The sequence below is a fragment of the Cyanistes caeruleus genome, chromosome 6 (genome assembly GCF_971803275.1).
Source record: "Cyanistes caeruleus chromosome 6, bCyaCae1.hap1.1, whole genome shotgun sequence".
NCBI classification, from domain to species: domain Eukaryota; kingdom Metazoa; phylum Chordata; class Aves; order Passeriformes; family Paridae; genus Cyanistes; species Cyanistes caeruleus.
Genome location: NC_141706.1, coordinates 6,561,967 through 6,580,106, shown reverse-complemented (window position 1 = coordinate 6,580,106; position 18,140 = coordinate 6,561,967). Strand labels below are relative to the sequence as shown.

Sequence of the window (18,140 nt, the reverse complement as noted above, 5' to 3'; positions counted from 1 at the left end):
AGCTCAGAGTCTCCTTCAAAGTTCTTGGAGGTACCTGTGGAGCACAGCAGAGCCACGGAGAGCAAAGCAGAACAGAGTGTGATCAGGGGAGGCCAAAAGGGAGGCAGCAGCAGAGGAGAATGGGATGTGGAGCTGCAGGGAGAGCCCTTGCTTGACTCAAAAGCAGCTGCACAAGACTTCAGCCATGCAGCTCTGCTCTGCAGCTGAGGTATTTATAAGCTGGTGTTTATTGCTCGTGATAATGATCACAGTCATAAATTTCTGTGTAGAGAATGCACAGGCCCTTATCCTGACATACACCCATTAGTCGTGATTCATATTTAATGCTAGGGTAGAATTAAATGTAATGATCAGATTTACACCCTGTCTGAAGCTGTGTTTGTACTAACATAGCTGAAAATCCAAATATTCCTGCTAAGAGGAATATGTTCCTTCAAGGATTCCTTCTGAAGACCATCTAGTTCTAGGGTTGGAAGTGGCCTCTGAAGACCGTTCTAGTTCAACCCTGCTTCTGAAGCTGCTGAAATAATAATGGAGGCCTATATTTTTTATTAAATTTAACTGAAATTTAGGAACATAGAGAGTGTAGAGGGAGTGAATATAACCCAGTGACCATATCAGAGCTCACTACAGGGAATTTGCATCCCAAAGTTTCTGAATGCCTTTGCTTTTCTTGGATTTATTTTATTTATGTTGTAAATATTAAAAACACCTGTACCTTCATGTAAAAGCTGACTTTTCAACAGCAAAAGTTAGTGCTAAACCTGTATTTAGGGACTGATATTTGACATAATGAAAGTGATATATCAAATGCCAAATGTCCCCTTTGGCTATAGATACACTAATTTTCAGTTCATGCAGCCTCTGACCCATGATTTGTACACAGTAGGTGGATCTGGCCTCTAATGTGGTTTTAGCTGGTCTGGAAAAGTGCCTGCAGCCTGACAAAAGTAACAGTTTGTTTTCAAACTGGGAATATTCCAATAGCATTTTATGTAATGGGTTCAACCTGGCTCTTTTAAGAATCAACTGAAGGTGCTGAGTTTGTGCTGGGACGAATTTGAGAATCTATGAGAGGATTCTGGATTTTCATATCAGGATGATCTCTCCAGCTAGATATAGGTAAAGGATAACAGTATCACGAGAAGCCATGAACAGCAGTACGTAAATGTAGCTGGACATATCCATCTGGAGGGCAAAAGTTTCCAAATGTAAGTTATCCCGTGCTGATAAAAACACCACCTTTAATCTGATCAAGGAACCATTTTAATTTTTCTTCAGATGCCATTACAGATTCTGCTTCTACAAATGTGGAATTGAAGTTTCAGCTCAGTTAAACCAAAGATTGTTGGTCTGGAGAATCAGCTTCAGGCCACCTCCCAGTGCTGAACACTTGCTGGGGTGTTAGCTTTGACAATGTCTGATCTGCTGGAGTAATGACAGAAATTAATGCTGCAGAGTGCAATCAAGACTTTTTAAGCTGTTTGTTCTACTGTCCTCAAAAAGGCCCAAGTGGAACCTCCTGCTGGAACTCATCAGGACCTGAATGATCTCCCCTTGCTGCTTGGTTCTTAAAAATAGAATTGCAACTGTCTATTGACATTTACTTTCTGCATTTTGTTTGTTGACTGTAAGGAGGTTAAGGAAGTTGCACTGTGATAAAGAAAGCTTCCTTTTATTTTAATTTTCCCTGATTTGAGGTCCTAACTCTGTCCCCCAGTGTTAAGAAAGGAGCTGGATGAGAAAATGTCAGGGGCACTGGTTTAATCAACCTTCTTTTGAGACTGACAGTTAGAAGCGCTGCTGCTTCTGAATCCCTTCTTATCATCAATGAACCCAAAAATTATAGCAGTTGGCCAATCCAAGCCATTCACTGATTGTGCTCACAAACACAGCTGCTTTTGTTGCTGAAGAGGATCCTTGCTTTTGATTGAAAAATCTTTCCATCTTAAAGGAGTAAGAGAGGAAAAAAAATAGGATCTTTGGAAATGCAGACCAGCAAATATTTAGGAAAAAAGTGACATGATAGATACTTGATTCAGTTGATTCAGGAAGAAAAGGTGGAACAACGATTCTGATGGGGAAAGGAAGATGGGGAAGTTTGGATAATATGGGAGTATGAAACAGGTTGTAGAAGAAAGCAGAATAAGGAAAAAGGAAAAGTAGGGAAATTCAGCATTACTTTAAAAAAAAAACAACTTCCAGAGGAAAATGTTTAGAACTTCTAAATATTTCCCATATTGTAAGGACTCCCTGCAACCTTCAGATAAATTGCATTAATTTGAAGGGAAGAAGTTTTTTTCCTGTTACAATGTATTTCACAATTGACAGTTTAAGAATGCATGGTCTAATCATTATATGTGCAAATGTCACGCCGTATTTTCATCTAGATTGCTTTTTCTGTGAGGTACAAAATGTCTGCAGTGAGATTGCTCGGAGTTGTCCTCATCTGGCCTCTAAGGTCTAAGTGCTTGCAGAAAACAGCCATAAAGAATGGGCCAATAACCAGTTCACAAGGAACAAACCCTTGCTGTATGCAGTCACACCCATAGCCAGTTTTAAAGAAACATATTCAGGTCATCATTTAACCAGTAGTCTGCAATGGAAAATAATTAAAATTCAGAACAATATCAGAATGGTCAAAACATGATTTAATTGAAACATTTTAGAAAAGCTGCCAATGTTCTGAGAAACAATTTGCTGTATGTGTATTCCTATGGGAAATTATTAAATTAATTGAAAAAGCTATAATATGACTGATAGCACTCTCATAATAAACGAGCATCACAAAATCAGTTGTTAATCAGGATTAGAGATTAAATGGGGACAGTCTAGTAAGAATCTATTCTTTTCACCTAAGGCAGTTATGTGAAGGAAACTTGTTTGTTTCAATTTTGAACATTGTGCACCCAGTCCTAAACAGGTTTCCTGTCAGATACCTTGGCTGAATGCAGAAATCCAGATCTACAAATATCAATAAAAGAAATTTGCACATTTTCTACTCCATGAAATAGTAGCTCCATTTTTCCTGTGGATAAACCACAGGATCAGCTTTTTGGCCAGTTCCCTGCAACAAAATTGGCTAAAATCAGTGACTGCTGAAAAGAAGTGTCAGGTGCTTGAGTAAGACATTATTAACTAATATGACATAACCATTTCTGAATGAGCAAGACTAACATGGAGAAAATAAAAGGAGTCCACAGGAAGACTGATATGTGGGGTTATAATAACCACAAGAAACTGGTGTGCCATTATTCTGTAGAAATCCTTCCTGTAGCTGAACCAGCACATTTGCCTTTTTGTGTGAAGTTACCTGATGTGCCAGTTTCATCCCAATGCCTTAATGAACTTCAATTTAGCTATAGCAATTAATTATTTTACCTTGTCAACACCTGACAGAAACATGAATGAAAATTCATTTCACATTCTGAAGTGAGGAATCCTTTCAGCTCAGGAAAGGCCAGGAGTGGAACAGCAGGATGCTGGCAAGCAGGGGCCAAAGATTACGAGGAGTGCCCAGAGGAAGCTGACACAGCTCCTTGCTATCCTGAGAACACAATGTTGTCCTGCATGCATCATTCATGTGCCTTCCAAAGGTGAAATGAGGGGCAAGTATTTTCCACCTTGTTACTTCACAAAACACCTGGAAACGACACAGAGCCTTGCTCAGACAAAGACATGGGCACTGGTAATGTGTTTCTCATGTTTCCTGCCTTGCCTTGCTGCTGCAGCTACTGGAATTTTAATCCAACTGTTGGCTACCATGAGCCTGGAAGCCACAGGAGTGTGGATTTGTGAGCAGCTACTCCTGCTGTTCTTTCTGTTGCTCTACATAAACAGTCAGTGGTGCACCCACAGCCACCAGGAAACACAGACCTGTGCACAGCTGGAGTATCATCAATGTCATTGCTTGTTTTCAGATCTGTATTTCTTTAGCAATTTACACACAGGTCAGTGTAAGTCCAATGTTTGCACATTCTAGCATTATGACTGCTTTTGTTACATTAGAAAATACTGGTATTTAAAACAAATAGAAAATATATTAAACCCTTTTGGACAGCAATACTGAATTGTAAAGCTTTGCAAGGAATAAAAACTATGAGTGTCCCAATAAATGCTAATCTGATAACCTCTTAAATCTTAAATTGAAAATAATTTCATTTTATAAAAATGTATTTTTAATACACTCAAATTCTATTACTTATCTTTGCTTTATCTAGGATATCTCCTATAATTGTCTAATTTGTCAATCCAAATTTTGCTAATTTTGACTCCTTTAATATAAGCAGCTATCTAAGACTTAAGAGTTACAGAAATATTTCTAATAGCAAAGTAATTTCATGAAAAAGGTAGTTTTATGAAATGTTATTTATTTTAAAAATGTATCAAAAGCTGTGATTCACTTAGTAAATCAGGAATCAAACGAGAAATCATGTTTCTTTTAGTACTTTTACATAAATTTGCTAGCTTATTTGCTGCTAACAAACTCAGCATCTCAGTTTTTCTCCCAGTGAGCTGTGAGCACTTCCTTGTGTGCCCCTGGGTCTTTCTTTGATGCCTTTACTGAGCTTCCTCTTGAGCAGACAGAGAATTCACCCTGCCTCAGTCTCCTCTCTCTGCAGCCAGACCCAAGAAACACACGTGGCTCTGTAACTCTAATTCTTCACCTCTTCTGCTCACACAGTTGTGAATACCTCAGCTGTATATTCTGCAAAGCAACCAAAGTGGTTTTACATTTTTCCTGCATAAAAGATTCCTTTTCTATCTACCTGCTCCCCCTGTATTATGCAGAAATCCAGAAAATTTACTCTCTGAATACTTTGCTTTGTCTCCACAAGTTTAGAAAGGACAGAGGGAAAGGCAGATGGGAAAAGACAGAAAAGTAAGATAAAGGAATAATGTACCATGCCAGCACAACCAAAATGTTTCTTTTTTATAATAAATCCCAATTGTACAGTTAAGACTGTGGTCACCACTAGAGGTCAATCATTTTTACTGATCTGAAATGCTTCACAGGCTTCTGAGGAGCCACGCTGGCACACTTCCCAAACTTAGGTGTGTCCTGGAGGGGACTGCCTGGAGTTGTGTGACTGGCATGAGTTCACAAACTGAATGCTGTGTTACTAGATTACTGAAATTCTTAATGTGTGCTTGTAATTCCCTGCATATAAAAAGCTCTCCCTAAGTGCTGAGAATTTATTCTGAGTGAATTTTTAATATAATAAAATCCCGGTCCTGTTCTACTGTACTCGTTATTGAATCAATCTAAATGGAACAGTACAGGATTATAAAGACCAGAATTAGTCTAAACAGAACTCTCTGTCTTACTAAATAGAATGAATTATTATAGCTTGATAAACATACATGTAGTTTGTATAAGCCTAGCACACATACTTCCTTATAGGATTAAAGTTATAGCTTAAATTTTCTTGTTTAGTCTTTGGAAGTTCTAGAAATTTTTGCCTGTTCCACAGCTTGAGTATTTTCACAATTCTTTCTGAACAATTCCAGTTTATTGTTGCATCTTGGCTGCATTAGAAAGCTTGTGCTTTTAAAACCAGCGTCTGCTTGAACACAAACGCATAGATACATACTCCTTATACTTAAATTTTCTTTACATTTGCTTCCTCAAATTGTAAAGTCAACATTACATTGGATTCCCAGCTGTCCATTTGAGGAACAATCATAAAAAATAAATGAGCTTGGGTTCCTATTTAAGGAACAATAAGGAAAGGACATACTTGTTTCCTTGCAAAAACAAAATAAACCAACTCCTATAATGCAAATAAAGAGATAATCTTGGAGTACACCGTGATCACAGGCATTATTCTGAGGTCACACTGTAATTCTGTGATCCTCAGCACAAGTCTTCATTTTGCAATAGTATAACAAATTCCACTGATGCCTTTGTAACTTCTGTGCCTGTGCAACTGTATCAAGTGGGAAAAAAAGCATGAACTGCGAGTTTCATCCTAATGCCGCAAATACCAGTTGCTGTCTGCTGCTTTTCTCTCCGGGGTGTCAGCAATCCACCATTCTGCAGCTCTGTAAGTGGCATTTTCCCTCAGGGCCGTGAAATATAAATATACAGGGTGGAAAACAGAGCAAGAGGGAGGAGGAGGTGAAATTGCCGTGGGTTACAGACACTCTTGCTCCTCTGTCTGTCACACAGGGCCTGAAGCAGGTTGTGAGCTGGATTAGCTGGACCTCCACACAGTGCAAACCGAGCCTTCAGAAGCAGATGGATCTAACCTGACAGCAAACAGCAAAACCCAAACCACTGTGCAGGTCATCATCATCATCATCATCATCATCATCATCATCATCACCATCACGTTATCTAGTCCAACATCCTGCTCAAGTTTAATGCACATGTTTTTTATTAAAGCTCTAATCTTGTTGGTTTCACTGAAGCACAGCTTGTGTTTTCACTAAAACATATCTTCCAGAACTGCATCCAGTCTCACTTGGAGAAAAGAGAGCAACAATTAGTGCCGCTGGGAATTTTTTCCAGTGACTCTCTAGTTTCACCTGTTAGACATTTGTTCCTCTTACAACTTTATTCACAAAAGGAATGTTCTGTACCCACTATTGTCTTTTTCTTCACCTTGCTGTCCAGAGTTAACTGATAAAAATAAGAACTGACAAGGGACTCCTGCATCTTTGAAGAGATGTTTATTAACAAGATGTCCAGTTTTTCTGATCTCAGAAGAATCATACATCAGAGATTTTTGTATTTCCTGATTTTGTTTGTTTGTTGAGGTGTTTTTAATTTTTTTAATCAACCAATCATCTAAAGCTCCAAGAAACCTCTCTCTCTTTCACATTTACTCAGAACCTTAATATCCCTGGCTCTACTACAGCGACTGTTTCTTTGCTACTCCATCTCAGTGTTGCTACTCCTGCTGTTCCACTTGCAGACACTTCCACCAGCTAATAGCAGAATCTTGTTTCCAGCATCTGTCCACTGGGAAACCTGTTTGGATTTGGGGTTTAGCATCTGCTCCTGCCTCACCATCTGGCTGGAGGGGGTGGGGATGGCTCCTGGGGTTTTTGGCAGGGTGAAGCAACTATTGAGCTCATGGCTACATAAAGGAGCATAGTGCCTTCCTCAACGAACAAAATCCTGGAGAAATTTCACCAAAGTTCTCCTTAGGAGTAAAGCCAACTCCCAGCTGACTAAAGGGGATTAAAGGGAGCTGTGAAACCACGAGCTGGGCATGCAATGGCATCCTTGGCTAGAGCCAGCCCCAGATCAGGGACTCTGCAGGGAACCACTCTTACTCTGCCTGCTAAGTCTCTGTTTCACCTCAGCACAATTGTAGTGACAAACAGCAACCAAGACCTCCCACAACTTTTGTCTTAAACCTAGCTGGACATTTCGAGTAGGTCTCATATGGAATGAGGAGAATAAACTCTTCATCTCAAACTTAACTTTTGGGGGTATTTCACGCATTGCAATTTGTAAATACTTATAAACCATAAATGCTGGTGTTATTCTCTGGCAATGGAACATCCGACTCTCCCCACCAGAGGAAGGGACAAACCACTTCCCCTCTCCCCCTCTTCAGACATCTGTTTTCAGCTCAAAGATTGTGGTTTCACCACAACATCCTGCTGGGAGCTCATGCCGACCTGCATGCCCATGGTGTCCCTGATGATCCTTCCAATCTTTCATTTTCCATTCCATGTGCACCTTCACATCTGGCTGTGTTAGAGTGCATTTCTGTTTCTTTTTCAAGTTACACTCTTGTCCCATCCACACAGGATTGTTTTGCCAATCTTACGTCATTCTCACAATGATCTGCAGTGATTTTTGTATTTATTTCAAACCTGCCTAAAGTAACAAATAGAGTCTGCTAGTGGTATCAGTAGAAATGCAGTAATAATCACTCTTCACTTATCACCTTTTAACTGAGAATTGAAATTTAGCTACTCCTCAATCCCTTCAGTGTGTGCTCAGGGTCATAGCCTGCTATGATATTTTAAAGCAGAGAAAGGGTTTATTCTGTACCGTTTCCCCAGCCAAACCAGAGAACTCCTGAAACAATCACTTTGTTTGATGATTTTACACCAAAATATGTTGTCTAGCATGTTTCATTTTGTAGTTTCATATTTTCATCCCATTAATTTTTTTAAAAAATTGAAAAAACTTTTATTTTTTTAAAAGATTACTATAAATAGTTCTTTCCAACCTTTGCGTATCAGCACAATATTTCTGTGCATACCTTTTTCTTCCCATTGCCATTTTTCATTTTGCAAAAGTAGTTCCATGATAATTTTGGGTGCTGGTGATTCATCCACCCATGCCTGTCCCAACTTCCTTTGGATGTGTAGGAATGGTTAAGTACCTTCATGTGCAAGTATTCTATTTTTTTTCCCAAATCCTGGGTTGACATTTGGAATGCTGTTGATGCAGGAATATGCTCTCCATAGCTGGAGTTAATTTGGCTGCTGTCAAATCTGTTCCAGCACAGAACAGCTGATAGCAGCATTTATCAGTTACTATCTTTGGGGAGAGTTTCTGGAATATGTAGATGGCATAAAAATTTATGCACAATTCTTTAGCAATGTCTGGTAAATGCACCCAAACGTGGTGATCTTTGATTGCTGTGCTGCCTTTATATAGGATTTCTGGCTTTTCACTGACAGTAGAGAGAATGGTACCCCAGAAAGACACACAGGTTAAGCAGTGCTCCACACTCAGCTCCAAGGAGCTTTATTAAAGCTGACAAATGCTGTCTTTGTTATTGTTCCAGCTTTCCAGGGAAAGTACACATGATTGCAAAGCCCAAGACAGACAGTCTAGGAGAACATGTTTATCTTCAGGAGTAATTGAGACCGATTTGCATCCAGTATTTGAGGCCTGTGCAATACCACATCGCCCTTTCCAAGATAATTTGAGAGGCTCTGTTCTCCCACAGCAGCCTGAGGTTGTCTATAAGCATTCCTACACAACAGAGAGTTTTGGGCAGCTAAACCCTGCAGCATGTACACTTTTTTTTTCTCTTCTGAGACCAAGAATTTGATGAGGCTTATCTGGCTAAAGGACATACTTCTTTCCAATGTTAACTCTTGTGATTTGCAGTTTGACTTCAAAGTGAATTTTTTTCTATCAACTTATCTGTTGCATCTTGCAAGATATTTATTCATGTCCCCTTTGTTTGCTAAACAGGTTTGGCCAAAGTCCTCACTAATTGTTGTGCTATGATGGGTGGGCTTAAAGTCTCTTTTGTCCTGCTAATTCTCCTCAAAGAAAGTATCTGATGGAAGTGGGTATATTTATTTAATCAAAATTTCAGTGTTAAGGATGCCACAGCTCACCAGTCTCTTGCAATTTGAAATCATTTGCCATCTCTCAGGTTGCTCAAACTGCTGGTGAGTCAGTTTTCATCCAGCTTTACTATTTTATCTCTCTCTACAAATTGTTCAGATTTGTGAGAAATTATTTTTTAGCCTGATAGATGCTTCTTCTTAAATTTGGCTTCCTGTCAATGTGAAATGTCCACCTTGTCTGAATCCTCCATTTATTGCTTTCTTTCATTTATTCAATTAATCCTGCTGTGAAGTTAGCTATTGTTATTGCTTTTGGGCAAGCAAAGATGCAAGTACAAACGTCCTGGACAAATGCAAACATTACTGGACATAAAAGGTTTTCTTTTTCAGAGTACTCATGGTGGACAATTGCTTACATATTCTTTTGCACAACTGTTTTTTGTTGTCCAAAAAAAAAAAAAAACACTTTTGTATTGAAACAGGAAGAGCTCTGGCACAAGCTTTTTGTGCTTTTTTTTCCAGAGTCACAGCACCTTTGCTGATGATGGCTCCCATCCCATTGTGCTTGTCTTTGCAGCATTTCACATCTGTACATCTGACACAGAGCATTAGGCACAACCAGCACGTCACCAGCCCTCTGCCCTCTGAAGTACTTATTTTTATTTTTAGAGAAGATACATTCTGTTTCATAAGTTTTTGGATCAGCTTAGCACCGTGGCTGGGGGCATTATTGCTTTGCTTTGCTCCTTTGATACAAAGAGCATTGAGATTTGATCTTGTTATCTGTGCTGTGACACAGAAGCAGGGAAAATACTTTGTTGCAGCATTTTGTAATGGTATTGAATCTACACTATTTCACTTTTTTTTTTTTTTTTTTTTTGACACTTTGGGCAACATCTAGAATTGGAGTATGACTGGGCATATATCTGGGCAACTCATAAAAAAACAGCATATGACATCATGTCCCAAAATGATGCCACATTGCCACTTGGGTCATCTGGGCCCATATGTCTCCTGTGTTTTCTTAGAAAGGCAGACATTCCTTGCTGCTTCACTGTTTAGTTTCATAAATTGGCTGCTCATTTTCACACTCATAAAGAAAAAGCTACATAGTGTAAATTATCATTTTTAGCATGATGTAAAAACAAAAAGACACCAATAAACCAGTAGCATGAGAAACTGAGAAACCCAGGTTTTAGTCCAGTGACAATCATGGAAAAATCACTCATTTGGGAAAATTATATACAAAAGCAAGTATGCTGTTCCATATATGCAAAGACATTCCAGACAAGCCTAGATTTCCTGAAACTCTTTAACTTAACTGTAAAGATACAGTGCACTTTATCAACTTTCTAAATTGGATCACTTTTAAATTTTGTTATTTTTTGGTTTTGGGTTATTGTTTTTTGTATTTGCATTTCTGCTTTTCCCTGTGATATGTGCCTTCATTTCAGAGTCATTCCAGGATGAGATGCTTGTGAAATATTTTTCTTGATGATTTTATCTGACAGTTCAGTAAATTCCCCTCATAAAAATAACTCCCAAAATTTCGAGTACATCGCTGCATTACCATCCCCCAAATGAAGGCATGACAGTAAATGACTGTAGAGTGCCAATTAAATTTTACAACTCACTAACTTATAAATAGCATTGCTCATTTTATCGTGACTCCTCATGGAAGTGAAATTACTTCAGTGCTCAAATGCTCGTAGGATGAAGCCTACAGAAGTGACTTACAGAGGACCAAGTTAAGCAGTTATGACTCTGTGACTGAGCCAAGGCCTCCAGAATCACTGAATCGTGGAATTGTCATGGTTGGAAGAGACCTTCAGGATCATCCCGACCAACCCAGCACTGCCCCTGTAACCCCTAACCCAGTAACCCACATCCCCCAGCACCAGTTTCAGATGCCTCTTGAACCCGGGCAAGAACCTATTCCACTGACTGACCACCCTGACAGCGACAATTTTTTCTAACATCTAATCTGAATCTCCCCTGTCTCATTTTAAGGCCATTTCTTCGGATCCGGTGCAGGCACAGCAGGACAGACGTGTCCTCGCCTGGCTACAGCCTCTTTTCAGGGACTCACGGAGTGATGAGGGCCCTCCGGAGCCTCTTTTCTCCAGGCTGAACACCCCCAGCTCCCTCAGCCGCTCCTCATAAGACACATTTCCTAGACCCTTCACGAGCGACAGCTCCGTTTATATTGATTTTCTGAAAAGAATCTGACACATCTTCAGGATTTCCGTTCTTCTCTTTTTTTCCCACCACCCTAAACCCAGCACGGCAGGCACCCCGTGCCCGCGATAAAGCAAAGCCAGGCCCCACGCACCCCTCCTTCCTCGCTGAGCCACACGAGTCTCTCCGAAAACAGGGCGCGGGTGCGGGAGGGATTTTCAATGGAGGGATTTTTGCTAAAACAACAGGTCCCTCACAGCGTTGACGCGGCCTTGGAGCTCGGCTCGGAGCGGAGCGGGCGGTGCCGGAGCGCGGCTTCCGCGGCGGGGCCGTTCCGGCGAGGCCGCAGCTCCTGAGGCGGCTTGTGCGGGCCGAGACCGCGTATCCCGCATTTCCCCGGTTCCCGGCCGCACCCCGATCACATCCCCCCGGTGCCGGTTCCCGGCCACGCCCCGATCTCATCCCCCCGGTGCCGGTGCCCGGCCGGACTGCATCTCCCGCGGCGCCCCGCGGCGGGGCGGGGCGGGCCGTGCGGCGGAAGGGGCGCCGCTCCCGTCGGCGGCGGGGGCAGCTCTATCCGGGCTCTTGGCGCTCTCCCTTCCTTTCGCGCCGGCGGCCGCTGGAGGCGGCGGGTCCATGTGCGCTCGGCGCGGCCCCGGCTCCTGCCCTCCGCCCCCCGCGCTGCCCCCGCCATGGACCCCAGCGGCATCATCGAGGCCCTGCGGGGCACCATGGACCCGGCGCTGCGCGAAGCCGCCGAACGACAGCTCAACGAGGTGAGGGCGCCGCCGGGCCTGGGCCGGGGCCGCGGCGCTGGGGAGCGGGGACGAGGCCGGCCCGTGGGAGGGGGAGCGGGGCGGGGGCGGAGAGGGTTCCCTCGGCTCCTCGGCCCGTTCGCCCGCGGCCGCTGCCCCTTCCCGCCGGCCGCGTCCCGGCGGCCGCAGGCCGGGCCCGGCGCGCATTGTCCCCGCACATGGCAGCGGGGCCGGGCCGGGCCGGGCGGGGCTGCTCGGCCGGGGGGCAGCGGCAGAAAGCGGTCGAGGGCCCCGTGTCTTACTCGGCCGTAACAAATTGCCTCCATTGTCTCCGTGCTCAGCCGGGAAAACGGTGATCTGCTGAGCAGGGTTTAAAACCGCCCTCGTGCAGGCCTTCGGTGGCTCCGGCTGGACACAGGGACCATCTAAGCGACATCAGTTCTTGGGTGTTGAAAGCAGTAATTTGTCAGCGGGGAAGGAGGTGGCAGGAGCCCCATCACTTCGCAAGCAGTGCAGCGTTTAAGAGTGGCCTGGGCTGAGTTCGGAATCAAATCTGATGGCCTGGGCCGAGTTGAGAATGAGATCTGGCAGCCTGGCGGGGTTTGGTGCTCCGAATCCTGTGGGCTCCGGGGTCAGCAGGGCTGCCGGGGTAGGAGTGCTCCCTGGGTGTATGCGGACACGTGTCCCAGGGACGGGGGCAGACAGGGTTCCGGCCCAGCTGTGTCATCCGCTTGCACTGCACTCACCTGACACACTGGGATGTAAAAACCCAGCAGCTCCCAGTTCCACGGACTTCCATTTTGGAAGAAAATTTTGTTTTTGTTCTGCTTAACCTCACCTGGTAGGTGAAAACTTTATTGATGAGACACAGCCACGGGGCTTGTAGACATTTTGGAGAACAAAAGTGTTTTGGTGTTTGACCCAAAGAAAAGAGGATCTCTTGATGGAGGAGGTGAAGGATAAGCCCGTGTGGCAGTTCTTGTGGTGCCTTTAGTTGGCTTTTTCCAAAAGCATTTTTCTTGTTGCTTTTGAGCAGACTTTGAGCCTGACAATACTCATGTAATGCAACAGATGTTCAGCAGAGCTTAGATAAAGGTGGGCCAAATGTTCTGCTGGCAGTGGAGAAAATTTCAAAAACTAAAGGCATAGCTTCTCAGAAAATAAAAAAGTGATTCCTGCATGTTATTTAATAAGTGAATAGCAAATAAATATTAGGTACCTTTGAAATAGATAGCTCTAAAACTACTCAGTGACTAATTGACGCTTGTACAAAGCAATTGCCTGTCTTTTCCATGTAGTCTGTTAAAAAGTGTGTTGATGTTTGTTATTTAAATAAAAAATGCAAGAAATGTGATGGCCTGTAAAGACAGCAGTATCTGTGAAATCTAAAGCTGGCCCCAAAAGTGCATGTTTTTCCATGTTCAATGGATGTCAATATTTATATGTAGTAACTTGCTTGAAATTTATTTTAGTTATTTTCTGCAGGTATTGAGTTGCTGAAGGTGCAGGGAATTAATGTTCACTGCCAGTCGGAGTCTTCAGCAAATGGCAAACTCTTGCAGGAAGGATCGCACTTGCTGGCCACTGGCTTTTGTTCTCACTTTGGAATCAAAACCCCATGGTCCATCATGTACTACACAAGTGCTAAATTGGCACAAAATCAGAATATTTGTGCCCCTTTTAAAACCCCAGATATTATTGAACCAGCATGTAAGAATTCTTTTCAGTGGGAAATGGAGCATCACTAATCTTTGACAGATATTTTTTGATAAAAATATGTGCTAAACCAGAAGTCTGCAAGCACTTACATATACGTGCAGCTTTAGTCACATGTGTGGTCTTGGTTTTACTTAGGTTTATTGAAGTCAGTTACGCACTTTCTTGCTGAATGCTGGTCTAAATTTGTTTAATGTGAGAGCAGTTCTGTTACCAGTTAATTACAGGTATGGGGGTCTCTTTCTGTGTAAAGATGAGATCACATCAGCAGAGAACACTGTTCTTGTGCATGGCCAGGCCTGCACGGGTGTTTTATAGCTTAATAGTTGTCCTTGGTTGACCTTTCACTTTACCTTTAATTTGTCAGAAGTGCCCCTGTTGAGCTGATGAGACTGGCTTTCAGCAGAATGGTCATTTTACCTTACCAGAAAAGACCGTGCATCAATCTGTAATTGATATTCCTGATTAGTGCAAGAGATATCTAAGTAGCTAAGAGTTAACCAAGTATTTGGATCTGTCTTCACCATATCCTATCAGTCAACAAAGTTCTCCTGACTGGAGAAGAGGACTGGAGTGTATGATTCTTGATTTGTCCAGGCTCTATTATTTTTCCTTTGACCTTGGCCAAGTCATGAATTATTCTATACTTTTTCTCCCTTCACTAAGTTTTATCAGGTTCTATTGCCTGCACATAAAAGGCTCTGTGAGAACTTTCAGAGTTGAGATAATGTTAAAAAGTAGGTATTTTGGTCTCTTTGTCTTTACTTTTCTCACTGTGAAAAAAACGTTACAGGGAATGAGATCATTGGCTCTTGTGTCTGAGAATTTTCAGCTGATGGGGTACCCTGAGGTGTTCCCATCTCTGTCCTTGTCCCACAGGGGAAAGCTGTGTTTTTTCAGGACTTCGAGCCAGGATCTTCACATAAACTACTGGAGAGCAGCAGGAAGACATTACTGCCTTTTGAAATAGTCTTTGTGCTCCATATAGGAAGTGTTTCTCTGAATTTGTGATGAAAATAGGTATTTTAAACTATGCAGCTATGGAATGAGACTCTGAAAAAAATACAGTGTTGTTTCACCTTTTAATATCAAAATATTTATAAAGATGCAGTTGTATAGATGCAGAACTTCACCATGATGTATGTCTTCTAAGTCTGAGATTAACCTCGGTGTGTGAGCTATTAAGACATCTTTTTAGACTAACAACCCAATTTTTGCATCTGACAATGTTTAGGGGAGAAAAAAGTGCAATCTCCTATAACTCATCATTTTTTTGTAAGTCAGAGCTCAACAGAGTTTGTTTGGGAAGACATCCTGATGCTGTACTGGAAAGTGACTTTCAGAAGTTACATTTGAGGTTTTTCATGTTCTAATATGAGTGACAGGGGAAGGATAGAGAGGAAATTTTGTTGGCTGGCCACCATCACCATTGATTTAACAGTGCAGTAGGGCCTAGTTCAGTGCCTTTCACTGCCTGCTTAATAGCTACAAATGTCAGAAGGCTGGAATGAGTTACATTAAACGACTGGCCTCTTAGCTGCTGAAAGTTTAGCAGTGAAAGGTTGTCAAAGGGGAAGAAGCAATCTGCTTCTTACATGGAGTCTTTCAGACAGGATTTTCCAAAAGCTGGAATGCTATGGATACTTTGAGCGAGGTGTTCATAGTGTTACCTCCAGCTTGATTTTTTTTTAAAACCTTTTCTAACATGGTCTTCATGTGTAACATCTACAGCTCTATGTTGTAGTATGAGAAAAAGAGCAAAGCATGACTTTCTTGGCTGTGATTGTCAGGTCATGGGGTCTCTTTTGAAGTTGTTGGTGTGACGTTTTACCCAAAGTACTTGGGTTAAACTTGGTTACTTTCACTTCCCCCATCTTCCATCCGTATATTTTGGTGTGTGTTAGATGAGGGGTGCTTTGGGAAAGAGTGTTTCAAGCTGCATGTGCCAAGGCTGGTCCAACACCAGGAATCCCCTTGGGGGCAGCAAGGAACCAAGGGAGCCTTGGCTCCTCCAGGAAGAAGTTTCCTCCTTGGTGCAAGTTGCCCAGCATGAGGTAAAATCCAAGCAGAAAGGGCCACTTGCCACTTTCTTGTGTCTTAGCAAATAGTTCTGTGTGTGCCTAGCAAGCCTCTGCTAGGAGCACATTGCTTTTTCCTCAGCCAGCAGTAGAGCAAAAAGTCCTTCAGACTTGCAGGCAGCGAAGAAAAGAGCATCAGGGATGTTTGCAGGAACTGCTAAATGTGTGTGTGTGTCTTTTGTGGACATTGAACTAGGTTTGCATATACATTGTAGCTGCATGAGAGGTGGCAGAACTGGCTTGTAAAAACCTGAGGTCAGAATGACTTCCACACCTGCTGAGTTCTTAAAAAAGAATTAAAAGATTGCCACGGGGCAGTTTGCTGATTCAGCGTGGCCTTACAGCTCCTGACCTTACCTTTCTGTAAGAAAACAGTTTCATCTCAGTGTAGTAGTTATGTTCACCCAGTCCTGCTATGGCCCAGATCAAAAATTACTTAGATTTTTGTTTCCCCAAAAAAACTGGAATGGAGGAGAAGCATTAAATTCTTATTTTTTCCATCTACTTTGTTTTTAAAATGTTAGCTTTTATTCACATGTGTGCTACTTTGAGTAGCTATATAAATAACCTGGGGTTCCAGTTCAGCAGCATATAGTAAGTGTTGCTCATCTGTTCTGCTTTTTTGGGCAACAGTAAAGGAGGTGCCTATTGTAGTGTGTTTGTTATGGTATGTCAGCTTCCTGATGTCTGAAAAGAACACATGGAGGTCTTTTTACTCCAGATGAAACTTGTTTTTATCATTTAGAGGCACGCAGGCTTTGTGTGAGAGATTATTCCAGCATTAAAGATTAATGTAACTTACTGCAGTATCATTACTAGAGGAAAAGTGCTTTTCCACATTGTAATTAACTATTCATAGTTCACATGCCATGAACTGGTTTCTTCAATGTTAACTTTGAACTTCATTCCTCTTTTGGATTATGCAGCTGGTATGACTCTTTTCTCAAAAGTCTCTTTTAGCACATGTCTGACAAAGCAACCCTGCTAGGAAAAACTGCAATGGACTGTGCAAAAAGATTGTGTGTTCTGGAGCAGTGATTGGGATTAAGAGACAGTGGTGCAAGGTTTGTGGTCTGATAGAACACATTCCTCAGCTAGCCAGGCTGCATAGCAAAGATTGCTCTTGGGAAAAGTCCCCAAATTCTTTGGCTCTGAGACAGCAAAGTCATACCAGTGACATGGCATGTCAGACCTTTTGTAAGTGGGAAAGACCTGAGATGAGTTTTGGTTTTGTTTTTCTTTAAGTGCTGAGTTAAGTGCTGGAAAACTGACTTCTGCGACAGAACTATTTTAAAAAAACCCTTTTAGTTTTCTAAATTTAATGTTTACTTTTAAATGTAAACAAGGAGCAAGAGAATAAAAATCAAATTTTACCAATGTCAAAGCTTTCAAGTCTTAAAAATTTTCTGTTCTTCATGTAGTTTAGAGTATGTGATAGTGACCATTGTGAAATCCTGATTTTAGTTCAGAAATGAACCTAAAATAGGTGTGGTTTTTAGTATGGTTGTTTTTTTTTAGCAGTGCAGTCAGTGAAGAGGAGCATGCTGTCCTGAGAGGCAGCCCTCTCGGGGGAGTAAAATTATTAAAGCTGGAAATAGCTGAAAGAGATGTGGATTCAGTATTTTTTAATGCTGTAGATACAAAAAGGCACCTATGGTGGTGTCTTATTTTAGGTTCAGGGTTTTTTTTTTTTCCCAAGTGCCAGTAAAACATTGGATGCTCTTTTTAAGAGTGAAGCAGAGCAAGGGAGCATGTGAGAAGTAATTGTAGTACTTGGTGTTTTATTTGAGCATTCAGTACACCCTTTTCTTCATGGAATTGTCCTTACTTGTCCCTACATCTCAGTTGCACTGCAACCACCTTCCTTTCAGTGGCTTGGGAAGGAGGTCATTGTGAAGAGTTTGGGAGTCCTTTATATTCCATAGAGAATGCATGGAAGTGTTAATGTAGCTCTGTGTGAATGTAGGTATTAACAGAGAGGATTAAGAGCAGGCTTTGATTGGCAAGTAGAAGGTATTTTACTTGTATTAAAAGCACAGATTATATCTTGGCTGAATCTGCTTTGAACCACTAAAGGTGATAAAGCAGCTCATCCTCATGGTTGGTTGGAGTCTGATGCTTCAGATGCTAATAAGGA

The 18,140-nt window shown here is 42.0% G+C and overlaps 1 protein-coding gene and 1 long non-coding RNA gene across 2 annotated transcripts in view; both read left to right on the top strand.

Moving 5' to 3' along the window:
• The first annotated feature begins 109 nt into the window (after positions 1-109).
• On the top strand, positions 110-6,406 carry LOC147652390 (uncharacterized). The gene is made up of 2 exons (XR_015287706.1): positions 110-3,950; positions 6,173-6,406. It is a non-coding gene; the product is annotated as an uncharacterized LOC147652390 (long non-coding RNA).
• Positions 6,407-11,328: 4,922 nt separating this feature from the next.
• Positions 11,329-18,140, top strand: part of IPO7 (importin 7) — a 34,096-nt gene continuing 27,284 nt past the window's right edge. The window contains exon 1 of the mRNA XM_086892025.1: positions 11,329-12,230. Coding sequence (XP_086748151.1) covers positions 12,147-12,230 — 84 coding nt within the window. The 5' untranslated portion in view covers positions 11,329-12,146. The remainder of the gene's footprint in view (positions 12,231-18,140) is intronic.